Source organism: Anser cygnoides, chromosome 18 (assembly GCF_040182565.1).
Source record: "Anser cygnoides isolate HZ-2024a breed goose chromosome 18, Taihu_goose_T2T_genome, whole genome shotgun sequence".
Lineage (NCBI taxonomy): Eukaryota > Metazoa > Chordata > Aves > Anseriformes > Anatidae > Anser > Anser cygnoides.
The window spans coordinates 4,286,958-4,310,868 of record NC_089890.1 but is presented as its reverse complement, the minus strand read 5'-3'; the positions used below and the strand labels follow the sequence as shown (position 1 = coordinate 4,310,868).

The following is a 23,911-nucleotide window of genomic DNA, read 5'->3' as shown; positions in this document are numbered from 1 at the left end:
GAGCGCTTCTTTGACAGGTGTTAGTTAAAATACAAAATCATAGAGCATTTGCTTAAAAATCTTTTCTGTGCCAGTCATTCACCAGTTGTGTTTCTGTTCCTTCAGATTCCTCCCAGCACACCCCTTCAGAAATAAGTGAGGATCCTGAGGTCGAGGTCACCATCGAAGGTTAGTTATCCACTTCCTTTATTTCAGTCCATTGGGCATTTTTAGGTCAAAAAAATGCTGTACCCCAGCCTGTATTAGCACTGAATAAATAGGATTATGAACCAGCCTTTGGCTGCAGTTTGCATTGTGCACTGCTTGGTAAACATCCCTATTCTGGTTGTTTTATAAGAAAAACTACAGCATGCTGAATCATATTGGACTTACTGGGCCAGTCTGGAAATAATGCCTGATAGAGATGTGTTTTTCATATATTTTTCAAGCATTAATAACATAGAGTACTCATTATTTAACAGCCATTAATTTAGATTTTAAAAAGCTTTTACAACATTCATTCTGAAGAGCATGTTCTTTTCTAAGCACACAGTAGTTATATCCAATTTGTAGTTAACACCAACTGCTAGGAAGAATTGCACCATAACGGAAGTGATGTTTTGCAGGTGTTTTTAAGTGAAACTTCAATTCACGGGTCTGATACTGATAACCATGAGATAAAAACCTTTATACTTACCATTTCCCTTTTTTGTCAGTATGTCCAGCAGTATAGCTGCAATGAAAATAGCACTAAAGCCACTAACCAGTATCCAAGTTTCTTTCATGCTAGGATATTGCTTGGAAGTCAGCTGTATTTCTTATATTTGTGAGTTACATATTCTATCTATAATTGCATTAAAACACTTCTCAGATTGACTTTGGCTTGGCATTGCTTGCTTTTGGAATAGGTAAGATTAAGACCACCAAATTAGCAGCTTAGAAATTAGGCAATGTTTTAGGACAGAGCTCTCACTTGTTGGGATTACTTTTATCTTTTTATAATATGGCAATGAGAAAATTCTTACATGACTTCAACAGAAGAGGTAGTCAGAATAGTCATTAAATTCTGTGTCTATGTGAAGGCCTTTACCACAAAGTAATACAACTGTACAGGTGCAAGAGACGTCAGCATGTAATGTTATACTTCCTAAGTCAACATTATGCCTGGTGACCTGGGCATGAGGTATTTTGTATGGGAAATTAACATCTTTGTATGATATAACCATTTATTTTCTCTAAGAATGGAAGTACTGGTGATCAAACAGTTTTCTTAAACTTGTAAATTAGCAGGGAAACTAGTATTTTGGACTGGGAATTGACTGGCTGAGTAACATCTCACTAAAAACGACCCTGAGGGTTGCAGGTCTGCACTCCATCTACTTGTATGTCTTTGAGATAGGGCAGACCTTCTGTTAGATTAATATCAGTTAAGTACATCAGTTTTACATTGATTTGAAATTATTTTTAGCACCTTTGACCTCTTCGAGATCAAACTTAGGTATTGTGTTTCAAGACTTAACTAGTGGAAGATTGGTTACAATTAGATACAAAATTTAGTCTGTCTACACAATATATTTCCTTTTTCTTTCGCTGTTGTATAGTCATTTTGTGATCATGAGATGACTAGTTGCATTTCAGAACACAGTATTGTTTTCCTTAGTAAGTGCAGAAGAAGCTTTGATTTTTTGCTTTGTTCTGCTTTGTGCTGGTGTGCTTCATGCAAACTGTTCCTACACAGGCCAGTAGCTTTCTAAAGTTACTCAGATCAGTAGTTTGTTGCAAAATTTGAAGCTCTTATCGATGATCGATGCTTGCAGAACTTGAAATTCAAACAATTCCAATATTGCATGTCAGTTCTCTGGACATTAAAATAGTGATATCTTCATGTTTCTTTCAGATGATGAAGACTACATGCCCCCTAACAAGAGACCGAAGAACACTGAGTCAGCAAATGAAGCTGCCAATACTGGGAGAAGAAAAGTGAGAGAATTCAATTTTGGTAAGATAAAAATTAAAGGTGATTTCTTCTCTCTGCTTTGTTTTTTAAAAAGGTATTAGACAATTTCATGCTGCCAGAGTAAGACACACCAGTGCATATATTCATTTGAGAGCCCAGGGCTATTTGCAGACGTATTGCAGCAGTATAATTATCTTTAGGCTACCTCTGTTGTTTTTCATTAGTCAAAGTGGCCACCAAATATAGACACTGTAAATAATTTAATAAAAATAACTCCTTTATCAGCTGATTTCTTGGGCAAGAAAATCAGACCAAATTCACTAGTGTATTCAGCTATAGCAAGCCTTAGATCAGGAGCCTGTCTAGCTGGTCTTTCTTGATACGTGGCGTGAACAATGAAGATGTGCTGAGAAGAGCCACTCTTGAGAAAGTAACCAGTGACTCCATTCTGCTGAGTAGCACGCCTTCATCCTTGTGGATATACAAAAAGTTGAGGTGGGTTTGGTAGTGTCCTTCCATGACAGAGTTCTCACTGTAGAAATGCATCCACACACTGTAGTTATTCTCCTCTAAGGTACTTCCCATGTGATTTGTCACGGTCCTGTACCTCTCCTTTATCTTCTTGATTTGGGTGGGTTTCTGGGCAGATATCCCATGAGTCTGTGTACTTCTGTAAGGTTCTGCACAATCAGGAATATGCCATTTGACGCAGTGTTTAAGATGATAATTAGGAATGCTGGGATTTGGGGTCAATTGAGAAATCTCCATAGAATCTCTTGCGACATCTGTTTTGTGTGAAACATGCTATTTCATGCTACTTTCAGTGAAAATGGAAAAAAAATAAAAAGCTGTATGCTCAAAGATCATTGATGTGAATAGGCGATTTCCACATGTAGCATCAGTTAGTTTTGGTCAGATCAGGAGAACACAATGGCAAAGTTCAAGAAGAAAATTGAGCAGTTAATACCACAGAAGCTTTTGCTAGAATATATTCCCTTAGTAGAAAACAGTATCTAAGCTTGGCAGGCCAGCAGTGTTTGAAGGGAATAAACAGTGAGGTTGACTAGACATGGAGAGCAAAGGTAGAAAAATAATTGGGTGATAAAAGCTTGAGTGGACCTTGCATTGTTGGAACACCACAAAATGAATGTGCAAAGCTTCAGAGGAATAGACTGCTGTATATAGACTTGCTACGTTGAAAAAATGAGCAACTGTTGGTGGTTGTAGCACTGGCATTTGGACTTTTCAGAGGATTTTGCATCTTTGTCTAATGAAGTCTCAGACAATTCAGTCAGACAGGAGAAAGGTGGTGTTTAATTACACCATGAGTAGCTGCAGAATGGTGATGGCGTGTGCACTCAGACTAGAAAGGAGGTACGGATGCTTGAGAGAGTAGTCTGTCTTATCTGATCAGGGCTTTCAGTATTTTACATAACGTTGATGAGTTCCAGATGTCTGATAACTGTGAGCTGGAGACATTTCCTGTATGTCTTGATTGAGCCAGAGATCAGGTACCCCAAGAGGCCAGAGAAGCAGGGTGAATGATTTGCTGTGCTCTTGGTTTCATGCAAACAGGATGCTGGTGGAAAACAAGCTAATTGTAACCAGAGGGAGGATGAAAAGTGTCTGGTAAGATGCTTGGTGGAAATTGATGATCTTTAGGAAGGAAGGTTGGATTTCAAAAATATTTCTTAACCAACCACTAAAAGTTAAAAATATCTTTGCTGAAAGGAACTGTCATTGTCAGTAAAAATATCTTCCCACAACATTTTTGCTTTCTGGGAGATTCAGTCAAAAGCTCAGAAGCTTAAAGACCCAAAACGTCAGTGCAGTTGTGTCATAGCATTTTAGGGGAAAAATAAGTCCCCATCGCTGTTGTCTCAAGGTGATGTCTATGACACTGATGGAAACTGTGTGTAGCTCTTCCCCATGCTGACATGCTGTTGAACATGGATTTTCTCGGACTACAGCATGCTTCAAGTGGCTTCCTGTTGGCCATTTTATTTCTCCACGGCATGTTGATGGGGGTAGGAGTGTGCTCAGTATGTGAGTCTGACCTTGCGCGCACTGTGCGGGTTGCCCCCAGTCTGTTGGATGTTACCTGGAGCCTGTCTCCAAGCGGCAGAGAGTGGGCTAAACTGAACAGACTGTGGGCAGGCTGGGGAAATTGCCGGGATTGTTATTTCCTTCGGGTGTTGTTCCAAGGTCTCAGAAGGTATTTACAGGGATAGAAGGAAACCACTACCTATCTAGGTAGCTGCAGAATACCTAAACTACTTGGCAGAGTGTTTACCAAAACAGAATGTGAGCTTAGGTTTGAGGTAGGTCTTCAGCCTTCCTATGTGGGCATGAAGTGTGTGACAAAATGTTTCTACAGTAATTGGTCCAAATCCAAGGGATTAATAATGCTGACAATTTGATTAAAAACAATGCCAGCTATCTGATAGCCCTTCTGAATTTTGAAATGACTCTGCAGCCTAATATGGCAATTTACTCATAAAATACAGAAGTACCTAAAAGATCAGTGTGCTGATCAAAATGTGAGCCAGATGATATTTTTTTCAGTTGCTTATTTATTCTGTATCCAGCATTCTGAGTAAGCATGCCCATATTGAAATATATTTGATTACTAATCTCTGTAAGGTTTATGTTGAAGAGAGAAGGACATGGAGGTAGTTGATTGACAAGATCCGCATGGAATATTTGGACAGTGATTGTGGGATTTGATAACTGAAAAAAATGAACCCTTGACAACTTAATGGCTCACATAAGAGTGCTCTCTTGTGTGTGCTAATGAGCAAAGGGAGACACGTCTGGGTAGGAGCAGCCTCTCCTAAAACTGCAGTAATAACCAATACTCAAAACAATATAATTTAAATACTTTTGTATAGTTGTTTTGTAATGCATCATTACATTCTTGCTGGCTGTTCTCCTTCTGAAGAAAACCAGACTGAATTTTAGAGGAGGTCTCTTGCTGAGTCAGCCTCAGACCTTGATGAACTTGAAGGGAGCTCAACTCTGTGACAGTTTCCCCCCGGGTTGCAATCTAGAATTGTGTAAGTGTCTTTCAAAACCCTTGTCCCAGGACTGTCTGTGTGTGTTCACCAGCTCTGTGCAGTGAAGCAGGGTTTCCCCTTCAGCCCAGTAAATTCAGACTCGGATCTTCCTGATTTACTGGTAGAGCTGCTGCTAATCCACTGTTCTGTAGGTCAGCAAAAATGCTGTTGGGGCTGTGTTGGAATCAGAAAGAAGTCTAGCTGGCTATGCATCTGTGGTTAAAGGGGGAGATATTATATGGTCAAAGTGACACTGGAGTAGAGAATATTGTGCTGGAGACATTTAACAGCTAAGAATCTGCGCACTACAGAGTAGCAGTAAAAAGGGCAGCAGAAGCAATTATGTCAATTTATCTACAAGCATGCAATTTTAAAATACAAACAGGTTAGTTTATGTAAATGATTTGCTAGTTAACTAGAATAAAGAGTTTATATGGATGGAAGGTAGCATGCCAAAACAGTCTTTCCTTAGGTCTTATTCTTGCCCACATCTGAAGTATGCTGTCTGTCCTCTTGATGTCTACAAAATTACACTTAAAAACTTCAGGCTTAAAAATGGTGATCGAAGTTGTATACATTGGTCTGAGAATGAATATTTAAAATTCTTTTGATATGGACTCAAAATTCTTCCGTTTCATCTGATACAAAAGCTTTTTGACAACAGGAAGTGTAGTAGGTTGAATGGCCTCACATTTTGACCTCTGCAGTTACTAGACTCAAATCTTTGGTGTAAGAAATAAGCTGCAGGTAAACTTGCTTATTAACTCATTTTTAAAGGCCAGCAAGCATCTACAAAAGACTTGTGGCATTTTCCTTAAGGCATAGAGATGGCACAAAAAGCTGTGAAAATGTGTGCTCTCTGTCACAGGCAGAAAATAAGATGTTAAAATATTGCCAATTAATCCAGTTCTCCAGGGAATACACAGTTGAAATAGGATAACTTCTGTCTTGCAACCTGCATCTTACTTCAAAAGTGGGATTTATGTGGATGTCTTGCAAAATCAGGATTTGGGAAAATGCTGGATTAAGGAAGAGGATGGCATGATGCCTCCTGATCCATATAGTTGTACACATTTACACAAAAAGATGGTCATGTACTCGCTGTAAGTTTTATGAAGCTTTTCAGGCCCTGGCTTCGGACAGCTATCACCAGCAGCTCAAACTGCCTTTTCCCCTGATGGTAGTGAGAGCCGCATCAAAGAGAAACCAGTTTTGGGCAGACTTTAGCCTGGTTTTTGTCCTTTTATGGTTTTTAAACTTGATTTTACATCTGCACAAGTTTGGGAGGCAATCTGAAATATTTTAATCTGTGCTTTTTCTTTCGGAATGTACCAGTATATTTCGAGGTATAGGCTATGCCATACTCCCCAGGCATCTGCGTGCAAGCGAGCAATAAAAACAGTGTGTATTTCGGTTAGTAGTTACAGATTTAACAAGATTCTCAGTTTCATCTGTAGTCTGACATGTACTCTTCTTTTCTTTGCAGAGAAATGGAATGCTCGAATTACAGACTTGAGAAAGCAAGTTGAAGAACTGTTTGAGAAAAAATATGGTATGTGTTATGCTCCTTTCCAAACAATTGCCTCTAGTCCTTTGACTCTGGAAACACCAGCATTTCGGCATGCATCTTGTTGTTGGCTCTGGAGCAGACCAGGATTGACAGCACCAAAGGGTTAAATGTTGTTAGAAGGCTTAAGACTGGGAGCAGGAGCTTTTTGATGAGCAGAGTGATTTTGAAATTGGGTGACTGTGTTTGGCATCTTAGCGCAAAACTTGATTTCATTTTTCAGTTGCGCTCAGTATCCTGGAGCTTCAGTCTGCTCATGTCTTGGTCAAGCACATTTGAGAGAGTTGGCATTTTTCCTGTAATTACATTGAGTTCTTAAGTGAAATAATCCTAGGAAATGTCTTTGGGGAGAGGTTACCAATGATTGATTGTTGCTTTTTGATTATGATTGATTTGCAGTGAAGCAGCAATTACATTTTAGTGGTTCCTGGAGAGAAAAAGAAACATGCGTGTTAGACTCCAGAATGTCTCCAGATGTTGCTCCTAGACATATTTTGTGACCATGTCACAGAGTAAAACTGCATCAGTAAAAATTTCAAAATACATAGTGGTGCTCCTCTGCCATTAGAAGTGGAGGCATCCTTGGAATGGAGCTTACGATATGTTAGAGCCGTTAGAAGTTTCAAGCGTGACTATCAGCTGACATTTAAATAGCCCACTGAAAGCAACTCGCACCAAATAAAAGCAGCTCAGAATCTGATTCACAGTATTTCTTTCTTTCTCTTGAAAGGAGTACCATTGAATTCTGAGAATTACTTTAATTTTGGTTTTGTTGTTTACACATAGCCAGTCTAGAAATCTGTGGAGTCTGTTGAAAGAGCTATTCCTGACTTTCTGTAGAAGGTCAAACAGTATTAAACCACCCCCTTTTCCCTGTGGATGACAACATATCATTAATTCATAAACCAATCCATATCTGATTCCAGTTCTTTCTATTTGTATGGGCATGAAATTTCCTATTTCCTGAAATTAGTTATGGATGTCCAGAATTCTCAGAGTGCTTCTCTTGAAAATACATTGATTTTGGTGTTTAGATGTAAACTAAAGGAATTATTTTTTTTATGGTGTGAATACAAGAGAGGATCTCACAGATATAGGCGAATTTATAAAAATGAAATCTATATCCAAAGAAATTTCTAAGCAAAAACTTGTAAATCCAAGACATCTCAGTGCAAACTGTATTGCTGATTGTGTTCCTTGTCTGAAAAGTATTTGCTGAAACATTTCCTGGTTTAGGTGAAATAAAGACTCTCACTTTTTTTAAAAAAAAAAAAAAACTTGTTGTTAGGTATTTATTTATTTAAATGGGATTTTTGTTACTCTGAAGCTCTGGAATGGTCTAGATTTTAGTGATGTACTTGATTTTTTTCCCCCGGCGAGTTGTTCACAAACACTTCTTTCCATCTGAAACTCGGCTGCTGGATTTGTTACGCTTTTTACTACTCACCACAACAGCCTCCAGGGCTGCAAGTTTTGTTTGAATTTCTTGGAAGAGGTATATGACTGCAATAAAAATCTACTTTAGTGAAGGACTAGTCCGATACACAACAGCTCATTCGGTGATTGTCCTGTCTCTGACAGTCGTGTTTGGACAGGTTTTCTTAGTCTGTTTGCTAAGAGACATCTTCAAGTCGTGTCCCTCTCTTTGTACGTATATATTCTGTCTCTAGTTTTGGCCGTGTTATACGTAGCAGTTGGAATCAAGCTGGTTGAAACACAATTCTCACAGTTTTATACATTTTTATATGTAATGCTCATCAGAATATAAGACAAAGATACATGCGGTATCTTCAAAGCTTCCCTTTTTAGAATCATAGAATCACAGAATCATTAAGGTCGGAAAAGACCTCCAAGATCGTCTGGTCCAACCTCCTTCTACACCAATGTCACCCACTAAACCATGTCCCTAAGCACCACCACATCCAACCTTTCCTTGAGCACACCCAGGGACGGTGACTCCACGCCCCGGGCAACCCGTCCCAGTGCCTGGCTGCTCTATCTGAGAAGAAATGTCTCCTCATTTCCAACCTGAACCTCCCCTGGCACAACTTGAGGCCATTCCCTCTAGTCCTGTCACTACTTACCTGTGAGAAGAGGCTGACCTCCAGCTCCCCACACCTTAATTTCAGGGAGTTGTGGAGAGCAATGAGGTCTCCCCTGAGCCTCCTCTTCCCCAGACCAAACACCCCCAGTTCCCTCAGCCGCTCCTCACAGGACTTGTGTCCCAGGCCCTTCACCAGCTTTGTGGCCCTTCTCTGGACATGTTCCAGGGCCTCAGTGTCCTTCTTGTGGTGAGGGGCCCAAAACTGAACACAGCACTCGAGGTGTGGCCTTATGTGATAAACACACCTAGAACCAGTCTGTTTCCACATGGTGGATAGAGTGTTATCCAAATGCCTTTAAAACGTAAATTGTTGTATTGCTTTTAAGAATCTGGGAGTTAATGTGAGCATTTTGCGTATACCAGTGTCTGAACCACTGTCTATTTCCCATGTGTGGCTTGAAGAATTGCCTCGAGTAGTTTCGCTTTCAGAAATTGCACGGCACATCACTGTATTCTGGTTTGGCCTACCTCGGGTCGCTTCACTTGGTGTTTAACTCTGTGATCATGTTAGATCATGATGTTAGACCTCACCTGGACTGTCTTTCAGTGCCTTGCAGAATGTCCAGCATGAGAACATTTCTGTATGTGGGGTTTCGCAGTGCGGGGTCAGTATGGGGAGCACAGCCCATGCCTGTGCCTTGCCCTCACAGGCTTCTCCTCATACAAGCCTGGCCTTCCCCAAGAGCTGGGGGAGCTGGAGGAGCTGAGTTAGACACCTGGAATAAATTGCTGGAAACTTAGTTATGACCACACTGTCCTTGTTAATTTAAAAATCCTTGAGAAGCTTTTTTATTGCTCCAGTTGGCTGAATATCTTGCAGTGCTGGTGAAATCAGTGCGCTGTCCTTGTGAGCTTTAAAGGCCAAATGCTGCCCCTCAGATCCATAATTATATTCAACAAGTTGCATTGAGGGCACCTCTTTGATCTGTTAAAATGTTTTTCTCCTCAAGTCATTTCTTGCATTTAATTTCCGTAGCAAAACAACAGAATGTAGCACACTGTTTGCGGGCCGGTCAGATGCTAATAGAGAATTCTTGTTGCATGGCCTACAAAATTAACATGCTCTTGTAAGTATAAAGAAATTAGCCCTCGGTATTTGCAAACCATCCTGCTGTTCTCCAAGGTTTGCCAGCATGATAGGTGTATTAATATGATTAAGGTCCTCTTAACTTAAAGGAATAAATTGATTTTTTTTTTCCTGGCTGTGTGTGAATCTGTTGTTTGCTTTTCATTTGCTCCAAAGATTTCATTAGTAGGGCCTTACTTTTCTGGGTTGCGTTAGAGGTGTACTGTTGAGTTTATTGGTGATTTCTTGCATTTCTAAAACACACTAAAGCTTTAGGAATTCACTCAGAAGAATGGATATGTGTCCCCCCCAGGTATCGATGACATTTGTAAACCATTAAAAGTAACAAATGATGATAACAAGAGCTAATGAACTGAAACGTGTTTGGTGTATCATTAAGTCTAGATAATTTCATATTTCAAATCATGTTTTTAAACAAAACTAAAATACTATGAAACTCCACTCTAACAAGTGCAGTGTCTGTTATTAAATGTTTACAGAGTAAATGCAAAAGAAGAAATCTGCATATGCATGCATATGTGTGCAGGTCTCCACCTTCTCTACTGTGAATTAGAGTGATTTGCTGGGGGGGGGGAAACCACAAATATGAATGCTTTCATGTTTAAAAGTGCTGAGAGGTTGATTGCCTGTCTGCTAATTTTAATGTTTTTCAGAGTTGTATCAGGCTTGGATAGAGCCACAAGCTAGTCTGATGATTTGATTTTCCTTTTCTCTTAAAGCTCAAGCTATAAAAGCTAAAGGTCCAGTGTCTATCCCATACCCACTCTTCCAGTCACACGTGGAAGACCTTTATGTGGAAGGGCTGCCAGAAGGAATTCCCTTCCGAAGGCCATCCACGTATGGCATTCCCCGTCTTGAGAGGATACTTCTAGCGAAGGAGCGGATCCGGTTTGTGATTAAAAAGTAAGGAATTCGTCATTTTTGTCCCTTTTTTACACGTTGGTTTCTTCGGGGTCTGCTCTGCTTCATTTTATCTTCAGTCAAACTGATTTCTACAGAGGCATTCTACTGCTGTGCTGATGGGTATGTTTTATTTCAGGTTCACTTGTTGATAAATTCAGTTTCTCACATCACCAGAGCACCACAGTGGTGGCTAAGATCTGCATAGATCTCTTCAGTATTACAGACTTTTTATCACGGGCAGATCTCTTTGTAATATTTTAATCTCAACGGCTGTAATGTGTGTTGAAAGCCATTGACCTTGGCACATGTTAGGCTATCTGAGGATCCTGGCCTACATTTCAGCTTGTGCTTTTATTTGTCTCTTGCTGGAATGGTGTAGATGTGTCTATGGTGTTATCTGTATATAGTATCACCCAGGACAGGCTTGAGGCCAAAACAGCAACTGGTTCTTAAGATTTAGTTGCGTGTGTCCCCTTGGGGTTGTCTTGATCAGATAGCTTCCGTGAGGGAAGACCTTAGATGTGCTTAGAGACTGTTTGCCTGCCCTATGGCCCTGGCAATGTATCATCTGTCTTTAAAGTGAGGATGCAAGACTTACACGATGTTCTGGGCTTCTTTCTTTCTCTTCTTCTCATCTCTGGCCTCAGTGTCTTTTCTAGAAGAACCCTGACATTACTTGCTACAAAGACAGGTGGGATTTGAAGGAAGCCTGAACCTAGTGTGAATTCAGGATACACATGGAGAAATGGTAGAGACGCTGAGTGCTGGATCTCAGAGCTGCAGAGCACTTCCAGATGTTAGCAATGTGGGTTCCACTTCGGTAGACTGATAAGCAGATTTGGCAGTGTGTGGATATTTATCTTTTGCAATTTGTTGCTTCGCTTTAGGCAGATGTGTTGTTTCACACCACAGATGGGCATTTACAGTTTAAATGAAGCTACTGTTAGTAACAGCTGACATTTTCCAGGGTGCAGGGGTGTAGGGCCTAATCCATGAACTTTTGAAGTGGATAGGAATCTGCTGATTGCAGTGGTCAGGCTCAGCATCAGTGGAAGTGACAGCCTTTGCCTGTGCATGCCACCTTTAGCAACGATGGTGGTTTTTGACATTTGAGAAGTTACATGTTCAGTTTCTGTCATCCTAAAGTTTGCAGATAATCAGAAAAGAGGGAGAGGTGTAGATCTACCTTTTGTCTCATTAAAATCAGACAATATGCATGGATTTTAATATTAATGTAATGCTAACACTGGCTCTTGTCAAATTTCTCTTAGTTGCTAGCAATAATTCATTTATGTTGTTCATCAGTCTTGCAATCTGTGGTAACCAGAATAGCTCAAAAACTAGTTCATCTCTGTGAGAGATGTCAGAATTTCAAAATTTGTCTTTATTCTAGTATGGATAAAACCAGATGTATTTGGAAAACAGAAATACCTGTTTTTATGTTTGTTTTTAATGGTTAAATTTTCAACTTGAATCTTTGTTTCTGATGGTGGTTTGGCTGGGAAGTGCATTTAGCTCTAGAGATAATTTTAGTGAAATATGTGTTACCATGAAATGTTATGGCTCAGGCGAATATGAATATCAGGAACAAAAAATGTTTTTGTCAGGAGGGTTCCAACCAGTTTTTATAATACTTGGGTATTAAGTGGAATTTAATATCATGAATCTTGACATCCCTTGTTTGTTGGTTGTTTTCTTTTTTTCTTTTGATCCTTCAGTGATAACTTGTATTTGGTAGGTGTGTTTACTACAGAGGCTGTAACTATGGGCTCTGACTTCTGGTTTATCAAAGTCTGTCACTGTTGAAGCATGTATCTTAAATCTCCTAGGCATGAGCTTTTGAATTCGACAAGAGAAGATGTACCCTTGGACAAACCAGTTGCAGGAGGTAGGTCTTCAAATGTGTGAGTTGAGTACAGGATGATTTCCTGTTTGTCAATCTTTGTGGTGACTACCATCTGCTTTTACTAATAACAGACTGCAAATAATTCCTGGTATTTTGAATTTTCTTTAGCTACAAAGAAATTGACAGCAATTTTCCAGTAAAATCTTTGGATCCTGGAAATACTTTGGAAATCTAGTATTTTTTCCCCAATGTTTGTTCTTTCTTCAAGAGTACAATGCTTTTCTAAGTTAATATAATTAGACTTAGGATGATATAAAATTTTTCTGATGATGCGCTGTCCCAAAATTTGTAAACTGGCACATGTTATTCAATGCCATATGTAAAATTTTAAATGTTTGTGAGTGGGAACAGGCACATTTTAAAGCACCTTGTAATGCGCTTTGATCTGCTGTTGGAAGTGTTATGTAAAAATTAGGTGTTACTTTTTTTTTTATTTTGAAAACAGGAATACAGCAAGGAAACCTTTTTCAAGAGTTTAAGAAGAAAATCAGGAAGGTCAGGTTAGGATGTGAAAAGTAACACTGTCTATCCAAGATTTTTTATCTTTTAAAAATATAACACTAATGCTAACACTGCCATCTGTTTTGATTCATCTGGGCAGAAAGAAAAATAATGAGCTAAGTGCTAGTCTGTTGAAATATAGAGAAATGCCAATAGTTCCTATAGTTGATACGGTTTAATGGCTAGGGAACTGTCTGTATCATGGAATATTTGCTTACATGCGGTATTTGCCAAAATTAGATTAACTTGAATGCAGTAATGAATGTGCTGGTTATAGAGGCAGAAGAGCCGCGTATATAGTGACTTGCTCGGATGATGGGGCTCTGCTTTCTAGTAGTAGTGTAGTGGCAAAGCATTCTAACCCCCCGAGTCTTTTCCCATCAGCAGATGCCTGCTCTTAGATGTTTTGTCCATTGAGCACCCACCCAAAGATAACAAAAATGGATGTGTAAAAACAAAACTGCAAGAAAAGATTTTTGTTCCAGTTGAGCCCACCAGCCCATTTCCCCACAAGCTGGGAGGGGAAAAAAAAAAAAAAAAAGAGAATGGAAAAAATGAAGTTTTGAAAGAATTGTGCCTTTGCACAGGCAATAATTGGTAAAGTAACTTGCCTGGACTTGATTTCCTTCTCGGTTGTATTTCACTGTCTCTTGGGCTTCAAGGGTTTTTTTTAATTGTCCAAGTAAGCCAAGTGTTGAAAGCTTGTATGCATGAACCAATGGTAACAAACAAATCGCTCCCAACCCCAAAATGCTTACTGGCTGGCAACCTCAGCCTGGCTGAACTGTGATTTTTTTTTAGTAATACCTGAGCAATTCTGAGTTCAGACAGGGATTCAAGCATGTAAATGGTGGTATCTGCGCTGCTGCAGCACCATTATATTGTATTACATACTCGTAGTCCTCTGTTATAAAAAGCATATCAAGGACTGTACTTAAAATGAACATTGAGGATCTGAATTAAGCAAAGAAATTGTCTGAAGGATGTCTCTTTAACATGCGCAGAAATTAAAGCTTTCCTGCAGTATAAGTTAACCTAGTGTTTTGAGTCTTAATAACCTACTGTTCTTTGAGCACCAAATTTGACTATAAAATAGTAGGTAGGCTAATGACTGAGTCTTAAACTTAACTGTCCTTTTATGTGGGTTTCTGAATTAGCCCTTTTCTCTATTGTTTTTAATATGGTTATTATGAAGACAAAGCAGGTACATTACGTATCCTGTAAAAGCCCTGTAGCTAAGAAAACCAGTGGCAGTCCATTTGGATTGCAGTGCTATGAGCAGTCCTGTTAAGGTGCCTGTCTTCCCAAATCTATAATGATGCTGATATCCACGTGTGACCTCAGTGTTACTTCTGAGAGGAGAGAACATCTGTGAAAGCTGCTGACAACATCTCAGGGATCCCACCTCAGCACACAACAGTTGTCTGACCCTCCTTTCCCTCGGTTTTCTCCCTGTTGGGATCCCCCCTTTCACAGTAGGTCAGCATCTCCTCAGCCGCGTGCTGCTCCGTGCCTGCATAGCCCTGCTAGCTGTGTCCCCAGCAGGAGGGGAACGGGGTGGGTATGGAAGGCGTGTTTAAGACTGGCAGGAGGAAGATGATTCGCGTTTGTGTTCCTGGGGGAAATAGGCTGGTCAGGAAGGTTCTTAAAATAGCCTCAGCCCTGAAGCCCTGAGAAGACTGATTTGGCTCAGGAAGTGAGTGAAGTGTGAACAGGTGCCTCTGAAGATAACGCAGCATGGTGCAATGCAGTTATGCAACAGAAGTTGTTGTTTGTGCATGCTAAAAACCAAAGCCACAGCGTGGCAGCTGTCTGGTGTCTTGGTAAAAACAGAGTTACCTGTGCTTTGATCCCCAATGACAAGCACACATGACAAAACACGAACAAAAGCTGTTACCATTCCTGCTACCAGTCAGACAGAAATAACATCATCATTGTGCTCTGTTGGTCTGCTGGAGGACCAAATCTAAAGCATTCAGGTACAAAACTTTGATGAACAATACTGAAGATGCATATGTATCAATGAATGAGCAAAGAAGCTCAAGTGATAAAATGATGAAAAATTGGATTTAAGCTTGCTTTATTTCCCCAGGATATGCTACTCTTCATAGCTGCCACATGCTGGGTTGTGCCTAAATTATGACTTCACTCATGTCTTAAGTAACGTAAGGGAACATTTCAGAGAGTTGGAACTGAGCTGCTTGTCATTCCAAGTTGAGTAACAAAATCACTGGAGTCATTTGGTATAGCTGTTAGGGACCATTTAATAAACATCGTGCACAAACGATGGGAGGAATAGATGCGGGCAGTTCAGCATGAATATACAGCAAGAAGCAAACTGGTAGTGCACCTATTGTAAAAGCTTGCTTAGGGATTTTCAGTGCTTAGTGAAAATTCTATGAAAACAAGTTTTCATACCATATGCTTGCTCAATTCTGCACAGAGTATCAAGATAATGTTTTAGGAGATGAAACTGGCAAAAAAAATTAATCCCATCTACAAAAGGGATTTACAGATTGAAGGCGGATAAAAGCATTGCAGTTTTTGATGCCAATTTGCTGTGTGTGTTTTCTAGCAAGGGCAAGTCTCTGGTTCAGTGGATATTTGTACAGCTTTAATATTCTGTCATTTTTGATAAGCAATTTTCTTAATTGGGGATTGAATACATACTTCCCCAGCAGAGTATTTTCTGGGTTACCTGATAATGCATCATGGTTACGCCTACTATAAACTATGCAAGTGAAAATATAACCAAAATAACTAGGGAATGTTATCTTCGTTTTGTGTTACTCTCAAATACAGTGAAAGAGGAGTGGTATGCTAGAATCACCAAGCTGAGGAAGATGGTAGACCAACTCTTCTGTAAGAAGTTCGGTGAGCACAGAATTATTCTTTTCTTTTCTTTTATGGCTTTGTATTTCTTGAGGGTTGCTTTCGTTATTTCCTTTGAATGTCGACATGAATGACACCTTTGATCATCATCTTTTTTTAAAAAAAAATAAAAAATCCTGGAAGTTGACTGAAAAAAAAAGTATTTACTGTTTATACAAGTTACATTCATAGTAAAAGAAAGATATATAAATCTTAAATGTATAGTTCTTCTAATTGCTTTTAAATCCTTACTATTTTTTGGTTGTTGTTTTTGTTTTCCACCTTTGATGGTGAATAAAACAACCATTTACTTATTTATATCCATTGCACTACCATAAAATTAGTATCAGAACATTTCTGGGTTTGGTGAATTTTTATGTTCTCTCCAAAATAAAAAATGGTCAGCTTCATAAGAGCTTGAATAAAATGTTGCTCAACGATAGTTGAAAATTTAAGTTAAAAAAATGGATAAAACCACTGCATTATGCCCAGGGAAGAATCCATTAACAAAGTGCAGTAATATGACTGCCCACTGTCAGCATGCCACAGTATGATAAATGCTTGTGTTCTTGTTGTGCTGAGACTTACTCTTTCGGATTTAGGTATCCTGCGTTGTCCCGGGTTCTAAGATCATACTTGTAATAGCATGGAGATTTTGTGGCTTCTAATAAAGCTAGTTTTGAATAGAGAGATGGCCAAACTGTCCAGTTACCGGATTTGTTTTGTTCTAACAGCCGAGGCGCTGGGGAGCACCGAGCCTAAAGCTGTCCCATACCAGAAATTTGAGGCCCATCCGACTGACCTCTATGTTGAAGGTCTGCCAGAGAACATTCCCTTTAGGAGTCCATCCTGGTATGGGATCCCTCGCCTTGAAAAAATAATTCAAGTGGGCAACAGAATAAAATTTGTAATCAAAAGGTAAGCATTTGTTTTAGTACCTAATTTTTTTTTTTTAAAGAGGACAAACAAACACCATTTGTGTAATCAAGCACTTGGTTTCATTAAGTCATGAAACATTCAGTCTTTATTTACTCAACAGGCAATATTAAATATTCTGCATTTTAAAGTGGGTATTTGCAATCCACACAAGTCTTCCAAAATATCATTGTATCTTCCAAAATATCTTTGTAGCATTTTCACAAGTGTGAAATGCACAATAGAAAAATCCAAACTTTTCACTTCATGCAATAAAAAGTATGTATTATTTATTTAGTTTGAAGCATAGGCAGATTATTTGCTTTGCGTTTGCAGGCCGGAGCTGCTAACCCTCAGTTCAACTGAAGTTATTCAACCCAGGACAAACACACCAGGTAAGACAGGTGCTGTCGCCAAGTGGCAATGTAAGGGATCGGTGCAGAAACAAAATTTGGATCAATACAACATTATTCAAGAAGTGATCCTTCTGTGATGAGTGTCATGACATGCTTTTCATGAGTTTTTAACAAAATAAATAAATCACCAAGAAAATGGGTGGATTTCTGAATTGCCGTGCAATCTGAATAACTAGGATGGATCGTATTCACAGCCCGGGAGAACTAGAGCTGCTATCCTGGTCTGATACCAGGCTCGGGCGTTTGCATTTCATAGCTCATTTTGTTGGACTTTTTTCAGGCCTCTGTTTGTAAGGAATTTTAATGACTTCTTGAAAGCCTTTAAAACAGGAAAAGGATCCAGATTAATTTAGCTTTTTATTTCCTGAGACAATAGAATGCTCTTTTCTTGCTACAGAAGTGTATAGTCCAAATCTTTTTCTTTTTTTTTTTTTTTTAAGTGTGGATTGGCTTGTAGTAATAACACAAACTGAGACTCAGGGGTTCATAGGTTTTTCCCACATATTTCACCGGATAAACGAACTGTGACTTGAAGAAACAATTGTATTGAGTCCTCTGCAGGAAAAAAGGGCAAAGAATATGATTCAATAATCATGTAAGCAGTAGTCTTCTTGTATAGTCACTAAGTATTGTGGATTTTGTTTGAATTTTGAGGGGAAGGTTCTTATTCCACAAGAGGGTAGCTCAGAAAAGACTGTTCAATGTGGAACAGAAGTATAAGGTAGCATTGAGTTTTGTTTTGTTACCAAAATCCTGTTTATTGTCAAATTTGACAGTGTAACTAACACTTTGATAATAGAATAATAACAGCAGGTAAAAACTACAGCAGTAAAAAAAAACAGCTAATAAAATCCTCTGTTTGAGAGAACTGACATGCAATGGTCATGATTCTTAAAATGCATAAATAAATAAAAATCCAAAAATATGGTTGGACATCTGATTCGGAAATAAATGAAAAAAATCTCTTTAGAATTCTTTATGCGGGCTTTCTACGACTCTGAATGGTATTCACTGCTCAGTAACAGTTAATTGCTATTTGTGGGTTACGATGAGAAGTAATGAATTATGTTGTTTGTCAGTAAAGGAATGCATTTTATTGCTGCTAGAGCATCCTTTGCTCTCTACCTAAGCTACAAATTGTCAGCTCTAGCTAGCATTCCTGTAATTGACTATTTGTAATACAAAATAGGATTGAAGGTTATTTTTTAAGCCAATTAAAATTCTTAGTGGAGCACTTTTTAAATGTGTCTTCTGTTCTAAAGGGTGTTACCCTTATGCACTGGAATTAATTAATTCTAACTTTGTAAAAGCCACTGGAATGATTCCTGCCTGCATCTAAAGGCTCTGAAGCGCAAGTTCTCCTACCTGGGATAATGTTTGACATTTCTAACCACGTTTAAACAGATTTTCCATTACAAAAAGGGAATTACGTGTATCATTCAAGTTGCCATTGTCATTACTTATTGTATGTCCCTGCCTACTCATACTTGGTTGTGTTCATAGTTTACAAGTTCTTTTGCTGAAAAATAATGTGTTCAAATGTATCTCTGTCTAGAACTGGGTAATAGTTCATCTATTTCTTGTTTTCAGTGAAAGAAGATTGGAACGTTAGGATCACAAAGCTAAGAAAGCAAGTAGAAGAGATATTTAATATGAAATTTGGTAAGTTAAATGTTAAATTAACTGTCATATAATGCTGCTGTGTTTTAAAACAATTTTGTAAAAAGAGTTTTAATTTTTACTGCACTTATTTAGGCATCAGAAATGTACTAGGACAGACGGAAATCTTGACTTCTCTTACCTACTTTTTACTGATTCTTCCCTATAACTGATATGAATGACTTTATAGCAACATCCTAGGCCATAGTTTATCCGATTGTATGACAGAGATAACTTTCCAATTGTATGACAAATGTACAGAAAGCTTTTGGATGAAAGAATTTCTCAGAAAAACATATTAGATACAGTAGGCTTAGGTAACAGATGTTATCTATCTGTAGCAAGAGGGACAAAGTCCCCACTTGAAAATACTCTACAGAAAATAATAGAAAATCTATTTAAATATTTCTCTTGGGGTTTTTTTGTTATCTCTGAGTAGAAGAGCTTCTGTAAGCCAACCTCTTAAAATCACTTGAGATAAAATACCACCCATTTGAGTGTGTAAACTATCGTTAAATCTTTATTTTCAGCCCAAGCTCTGGGGCTTTCAGAGGCAGTGAAGGTTCCCTATCCTGTATTTGAATCAAACCCCGAGTACTTGTACGTCGAAGGCTTGCCAGAAGGAATCCCCTTCCGGAGTCCCACATGGTTTGGAATTCCACGCCTTGAAAGAATTGTCCGTGGGAGTGGCAAAATCAAATTTGTTGTTAAAAAGTATGTTTGTAATTTAGTTATTTTTACTCATGATTTTGAAGTTAATTAATTTTCTTCCCAGCACCTTTAGGTTTTAAATGCTAGCTAAATTCTGTTTCCATGAAACAGAAAGAATATTTTGCACATAAGTTTATCTCATAAAAAGATGTAACTTCCTTATAAATTTTAAATGCATAATTTCTGTGCATCATGGATCTAGGGAAAAAATGGCCTTGTATCTGGAAGATTTACCTTCTGTTTTCTTTTCCTCTTTTGTTTTTTTGAAGTAAACTGAGAAGAAAATTACAGAACCGAGTATGTAGCTTTGCTTTCTAACTTTTTCTTGTTATAGTAGGTGGTGAGTCACGCATGCTTCTAGCAGGATTTTATTATAGAGAGATGATAGTTAGTAAATTTGAACCTGACTTAACTCCAAGAAATTTGTGATATTTTGCATATGTAATTGGTTGAATTGTATTCTGTTCAATTTTTAGGCCTGAGCTTGTCACTTCCTATTTGCCACCAGGACTGGCTAGTAAAGTAAACACTAAAGGTAAACAACTAAGTATTATTTGGTGCCATCAATTCATAAATACTTTGGGTTGGAAGACTTCTGTGGTTCAAAAACACAGGTGTCATAATCAAAAGGTATTACTTAAGGTAAATTAGCATGGTGGAGTCTGAACGTGATATTATTTTAAAAAGTTACTCAAATTTATTTACTTTTTTCTTTTAATTAAGACTATTCCAATAGAGAAAATGGAATTTACCCAAGCTTTACAACTTTTATTTTGCTACTAACAGTCTAAAATATGTTCAACGTACAGCTTTAATGTGAAGTAAATAACAATGAAGATTCTTAAGAAAAGAATAAAAGCGTCTTTTAAGTTAGTTGTCTATAAACAAGAAAACTATCTGCTTCTGATTTTTTTTTAATAAGTGCTGAAGCCTTCCCTCACACTTAAAAACAAAAATGTCTTCTGTCCTCAAATAATGGAGCGAAACTTTAGGTATGATACCTGCCTGGTTCAAGAGTACTAAACCTGCTTTTTAAGGATGTGAGCTTCCCTATATTGTTCAGATTTTAGAATGTAGACTGTACTTAGTACAGGCACAGGTTATTCAATTTGTTAGAATTTTCAAAATACAGTGAGGTTTTTTGTTAGCTTTGCAAGCTATGCATTGTAGAACGTGCATTGCAGCTTTTACTATATTACTTTCTAGCAATGAGTCCAAAGAGTTCAAAAAGATCACGGAGTCCTGCAAGCAATTCAAAGGTCCCAGAGATAGAAGTTACTGTTGATGAAGGTATGGAAGAAATATTAAATACTCTTCTTATCTTTTTCTATTCTTCTAATGTTTTATTCTATTCTTCTATGTTTTCATACCCTATAATTAACTTCTATGTGCATCTCATGTGCCAAACATTTTCATTTCAGGGCTGCAGATACATTTCAATATGGAAACAGTTTTATCTTTCATTTCTGAATAATACTGGATTCTGTGCGGATGATGGTTATATAAAATGTTCAAGTTTGACAGCTTGCTTGGGCCTTTTATTCCAAGCAGAGATGTGGGAAATGATGTAGTCCTGAGCAGAGAAATGATAGATGTGAGCAATTGTATCAAATGCTTAATTACAATCCTTGAAGAAGTTCTAAAAGACTTTTTTTTGATTCAGAAGTTAAGCTTTCTCTAGTAATCAAGTTTGATTTGTTGTTTTTTTTTGTGTGTGTGATGGCTTACTTCTGATCTCTGTATGTAATATCTTTTTACAGGTCTCAATAAACCACAAGCAACAGATGTTCGAACTAATTCTCAAACCAATGGGTCCAATGTGAGTTTCAAGCCACGAGGAAGAGAATTTTCTTTCGGTAAATATTGTGGGAATTAGCATGCATACGTTCTATTAATGTTGGTATTGAAAGTTCTGGTGATTTCACATCAGGGATATTTTGAATTCATTCGTTATTCTAAAGGTAAGAAATGACTGAACTACTTATTTTCATATACATTCAGTTCTCAGTCACCTAGAATAATATGCCTCAGAGATATCCTGGGTGATTTTTGGAGAATGCTGTACAAATACATCATGGATCCATTAAAATCTTATTAACCTACTTTCAGAATCAAACCCTCCAGACTTTTGCTGCTCTGCTATTTCATAGTACAGCAGACTTGGATTTGTTGTCCGGTGCACGGTACCATGAGGGTGTTTAAACTGAGCTGAGATCTTACATTGTGCATAAGCTTAATAAGTCCTCCACGAACGTCAAATACTGAACCTCACTGTGCAGAGAGGGATACATGATGAGTATGTAGGAACTAGGATGGATCTGAACTAACATTAGTGAGCCATGCTCTGTCAGAGCTGATTTTGCAAGATCAGCTTTAGACCTCTCCAGGGTTGCCAATTCCAGAAAATCATTAAAGGCCAGACAGGACTGGAAGTGACATCAAGAAGGACATGTGTCTTCGGGTTATTTCACTGAATGTATGAAGAGTTTTCTGCCACTATTTTGGGTGTTGGTTGAGATGAGTAATTCTTTGCCTGGTATTGTAAATTTTGATCACTCTGGGATTAATTTCAATCGTAATGACATTACTTTTTAAATATCCTTCAAGGACTGATTCACTGTGTGAGTGTTGATTTAATTGTTCCCATTTCCTTCTGACAGAGGCATGGAATGCCAAAATTACTGACCTAAAGCAAAAAGTTGAAAATCTTTTTAATGAAAAATGTGGTAAGTTTATTAATTCCTTTTTACTGAGATGTCTTTCTTATGTACATTCAATTATGCATATGACAGATATGTTCACTCATGTCTTCCAAAGGTCCTACAATCCTTGCATATCTAGGCAGTTTCTCTCATTTTAGTTCATTCACACATAGGTTAATTGCAGTTCTGTGTCTCATTTCCACTAGTTATTTTATTTGGGTTTGGAAATGGAGAAGTTGTGGTTTGTGTGCTGCTTCTTTAATGACCCAGAGACACAGTGATTCGACATCCTGCCGCATCTTTTTAAGCATTCTTCACCGTGATTATGAATGGGAATTTGTATGACTTCAGCCTCTGCGTGACTTGATATGTTATGGGCGGTGTCTGGAGAGGTGTGTGCCCCATCGTATCCCAGTATTTCTTTTAGCAAGGGTTGTTTGGAATCTGAAGTCATTAGTCTTACCAGTGCAATTCTTGGAACAAGAGCACTAATGTCACCTGCCATTGGTGCTACTCTCTAGGAAAGACAGAGACAGAATATATTGCCTGTAACAAAGTGGGGAGTACGAAGGATAGTCTCATATGCAGGCCAAGCCAGTGGCATAAGCTGTCTATAAAAGCTAGTATTTTCAACTGCAAATTGTGATCTGATCTACTGCAAGATAATGAGTTATGTTTGCGACTGTTTTTCTTCTTGCCTACTTATAGCTGTCACCAAAAAAATCAAAGCCTGCTTCTTCCACCTAATCTAGTGTGTATGTGCCAACTATTATATGCTATTTGTACCTGAGGTGTTTTCCACTCTATAAACACATCAGTTGTCTAGCTGGTAGATTACAGGCTCTGTTGCATTTCAGGGGAAGCGCTGGGGCTGAGTGAACCAGTGAAGGTGCCGTTTGCGTTATTTGAATCCTTCCCGGAGGTTTTCTATGTGGAAGGCCTACCAGAGGGAGTGCCATTCCGACGACCTTCTACTTTTGGAATTCCAAGACTAGAGAAGATCCTGAGAAACAAATCTAAGATAAAATTCATTATTAAAAAGTAAGACTCCCACATCTCTTTGATAATCCAGTCTTTTAGAAAGGAATTGTAGACTGAAAAATAAACTTATGATGCCAAGTTACTGAATTACTCTCACCAGTCTCATATACACACTGGAATATTTGTAGTAAATGAGCAAATATTCAGAAAGCTCTTGTGGAGGTGGAGTGTGTTATAGTCAGCTCTTTTTGTTCTAACTCCTCCTGTTTAGGGAGGAAGAGCAAGTCCAGATTTCTTAGCCCATTTCAGTGCTCACATCACTCTTTTAGTTCCTGTTGACTTACGACTTAGCCAGAGCTAAAATTTATCAGCAGTGCGCTAAGGGCTGAGAATTGGAGATTTATACTGGGTGTTGTAACAATTGATTTTTCTTACCTGGGATAGGTTCAGATACCCTGGTGCCAGTGTAGAAACAAGCAGGGGAAGTTTTGGAGCCTCTCAGCCATTGCATTCCTGTCTGTCTGTTTGACCTAGAGAAATACAGCGTTTATGATATCAGCTTGTTCGTGTCTTTAAAAAATGAATATTAGAAAATG

At 38.4% G+C, this 23,911-nt stretch overlaps 1 protein-coding gene across 7 annotated transcripts in view; it reads left to right on the top strand.

Annotated features, from left to right (window-relative positions):
• Window positions 1–23,911, top strand: part of GTF2I (general transcription factor IIi) — a 73,223-nt gene that overhangs the window by 33,240 nt on the left and 16,072 nt on the right. For all 7 annotated transcript variants that reach the window (XM_066979644.1, XM_066979643.1, XM_066979642.1 and 4 more), the window contains 15 exons: window positions 106–168; window positions 1,877–1,978; window positions 6,479–6,544; window positions 10,470–10,653; window positions 12,483–12,541; window positions 15,863–15,934; window positions 16,666–16,849; window positions 17,183–17,241; window positions 18,853–18,924; window positions 19,452–19,635; window positions 20,109–20,167; window positions 20,839–20,922; window positions 21,393–21,488; window positions 22,293–22,358; window positions 23,192–23,375. In XM_066979644.1, coding sequence (XP_066835745.1) covers window positions 106–168; window positions 1,877–1,978; window positions 6,479–6,544; window positions 10,470–10,653; window positions 12,483–12,541; window positions 15,863–15,934; window positions 16,666–16,849; window positions 17,183–17,241; window positions 18,853–18,924; window positions 19,452–19,635; window positions 20,109–20,167; window positions 20,839–20,922; window positions 21,393–21,488; window positions 22,293–22,358; window positions 23,192–23,375 — 1,534 coding nt within the window. The remainder of the gene's footprint in view (window positions 1–105; window positions 169–1,876; window positions 1,979–6,478; window positions 6,545–10,469; window positions 10,654–12,482; window positions 12,542–15,862; window positions 15,935–16,665; window positions 16,850–17,182; window positions 17,242–18,852; window positions 18,925–19,451; window positions 19,636–20,108; window positions 20,168–20,838; window positions 20,923–21,392; window positions 21,489–22,292; window positions 22,359–23,191; window positions 23,376–23,911) is intronic.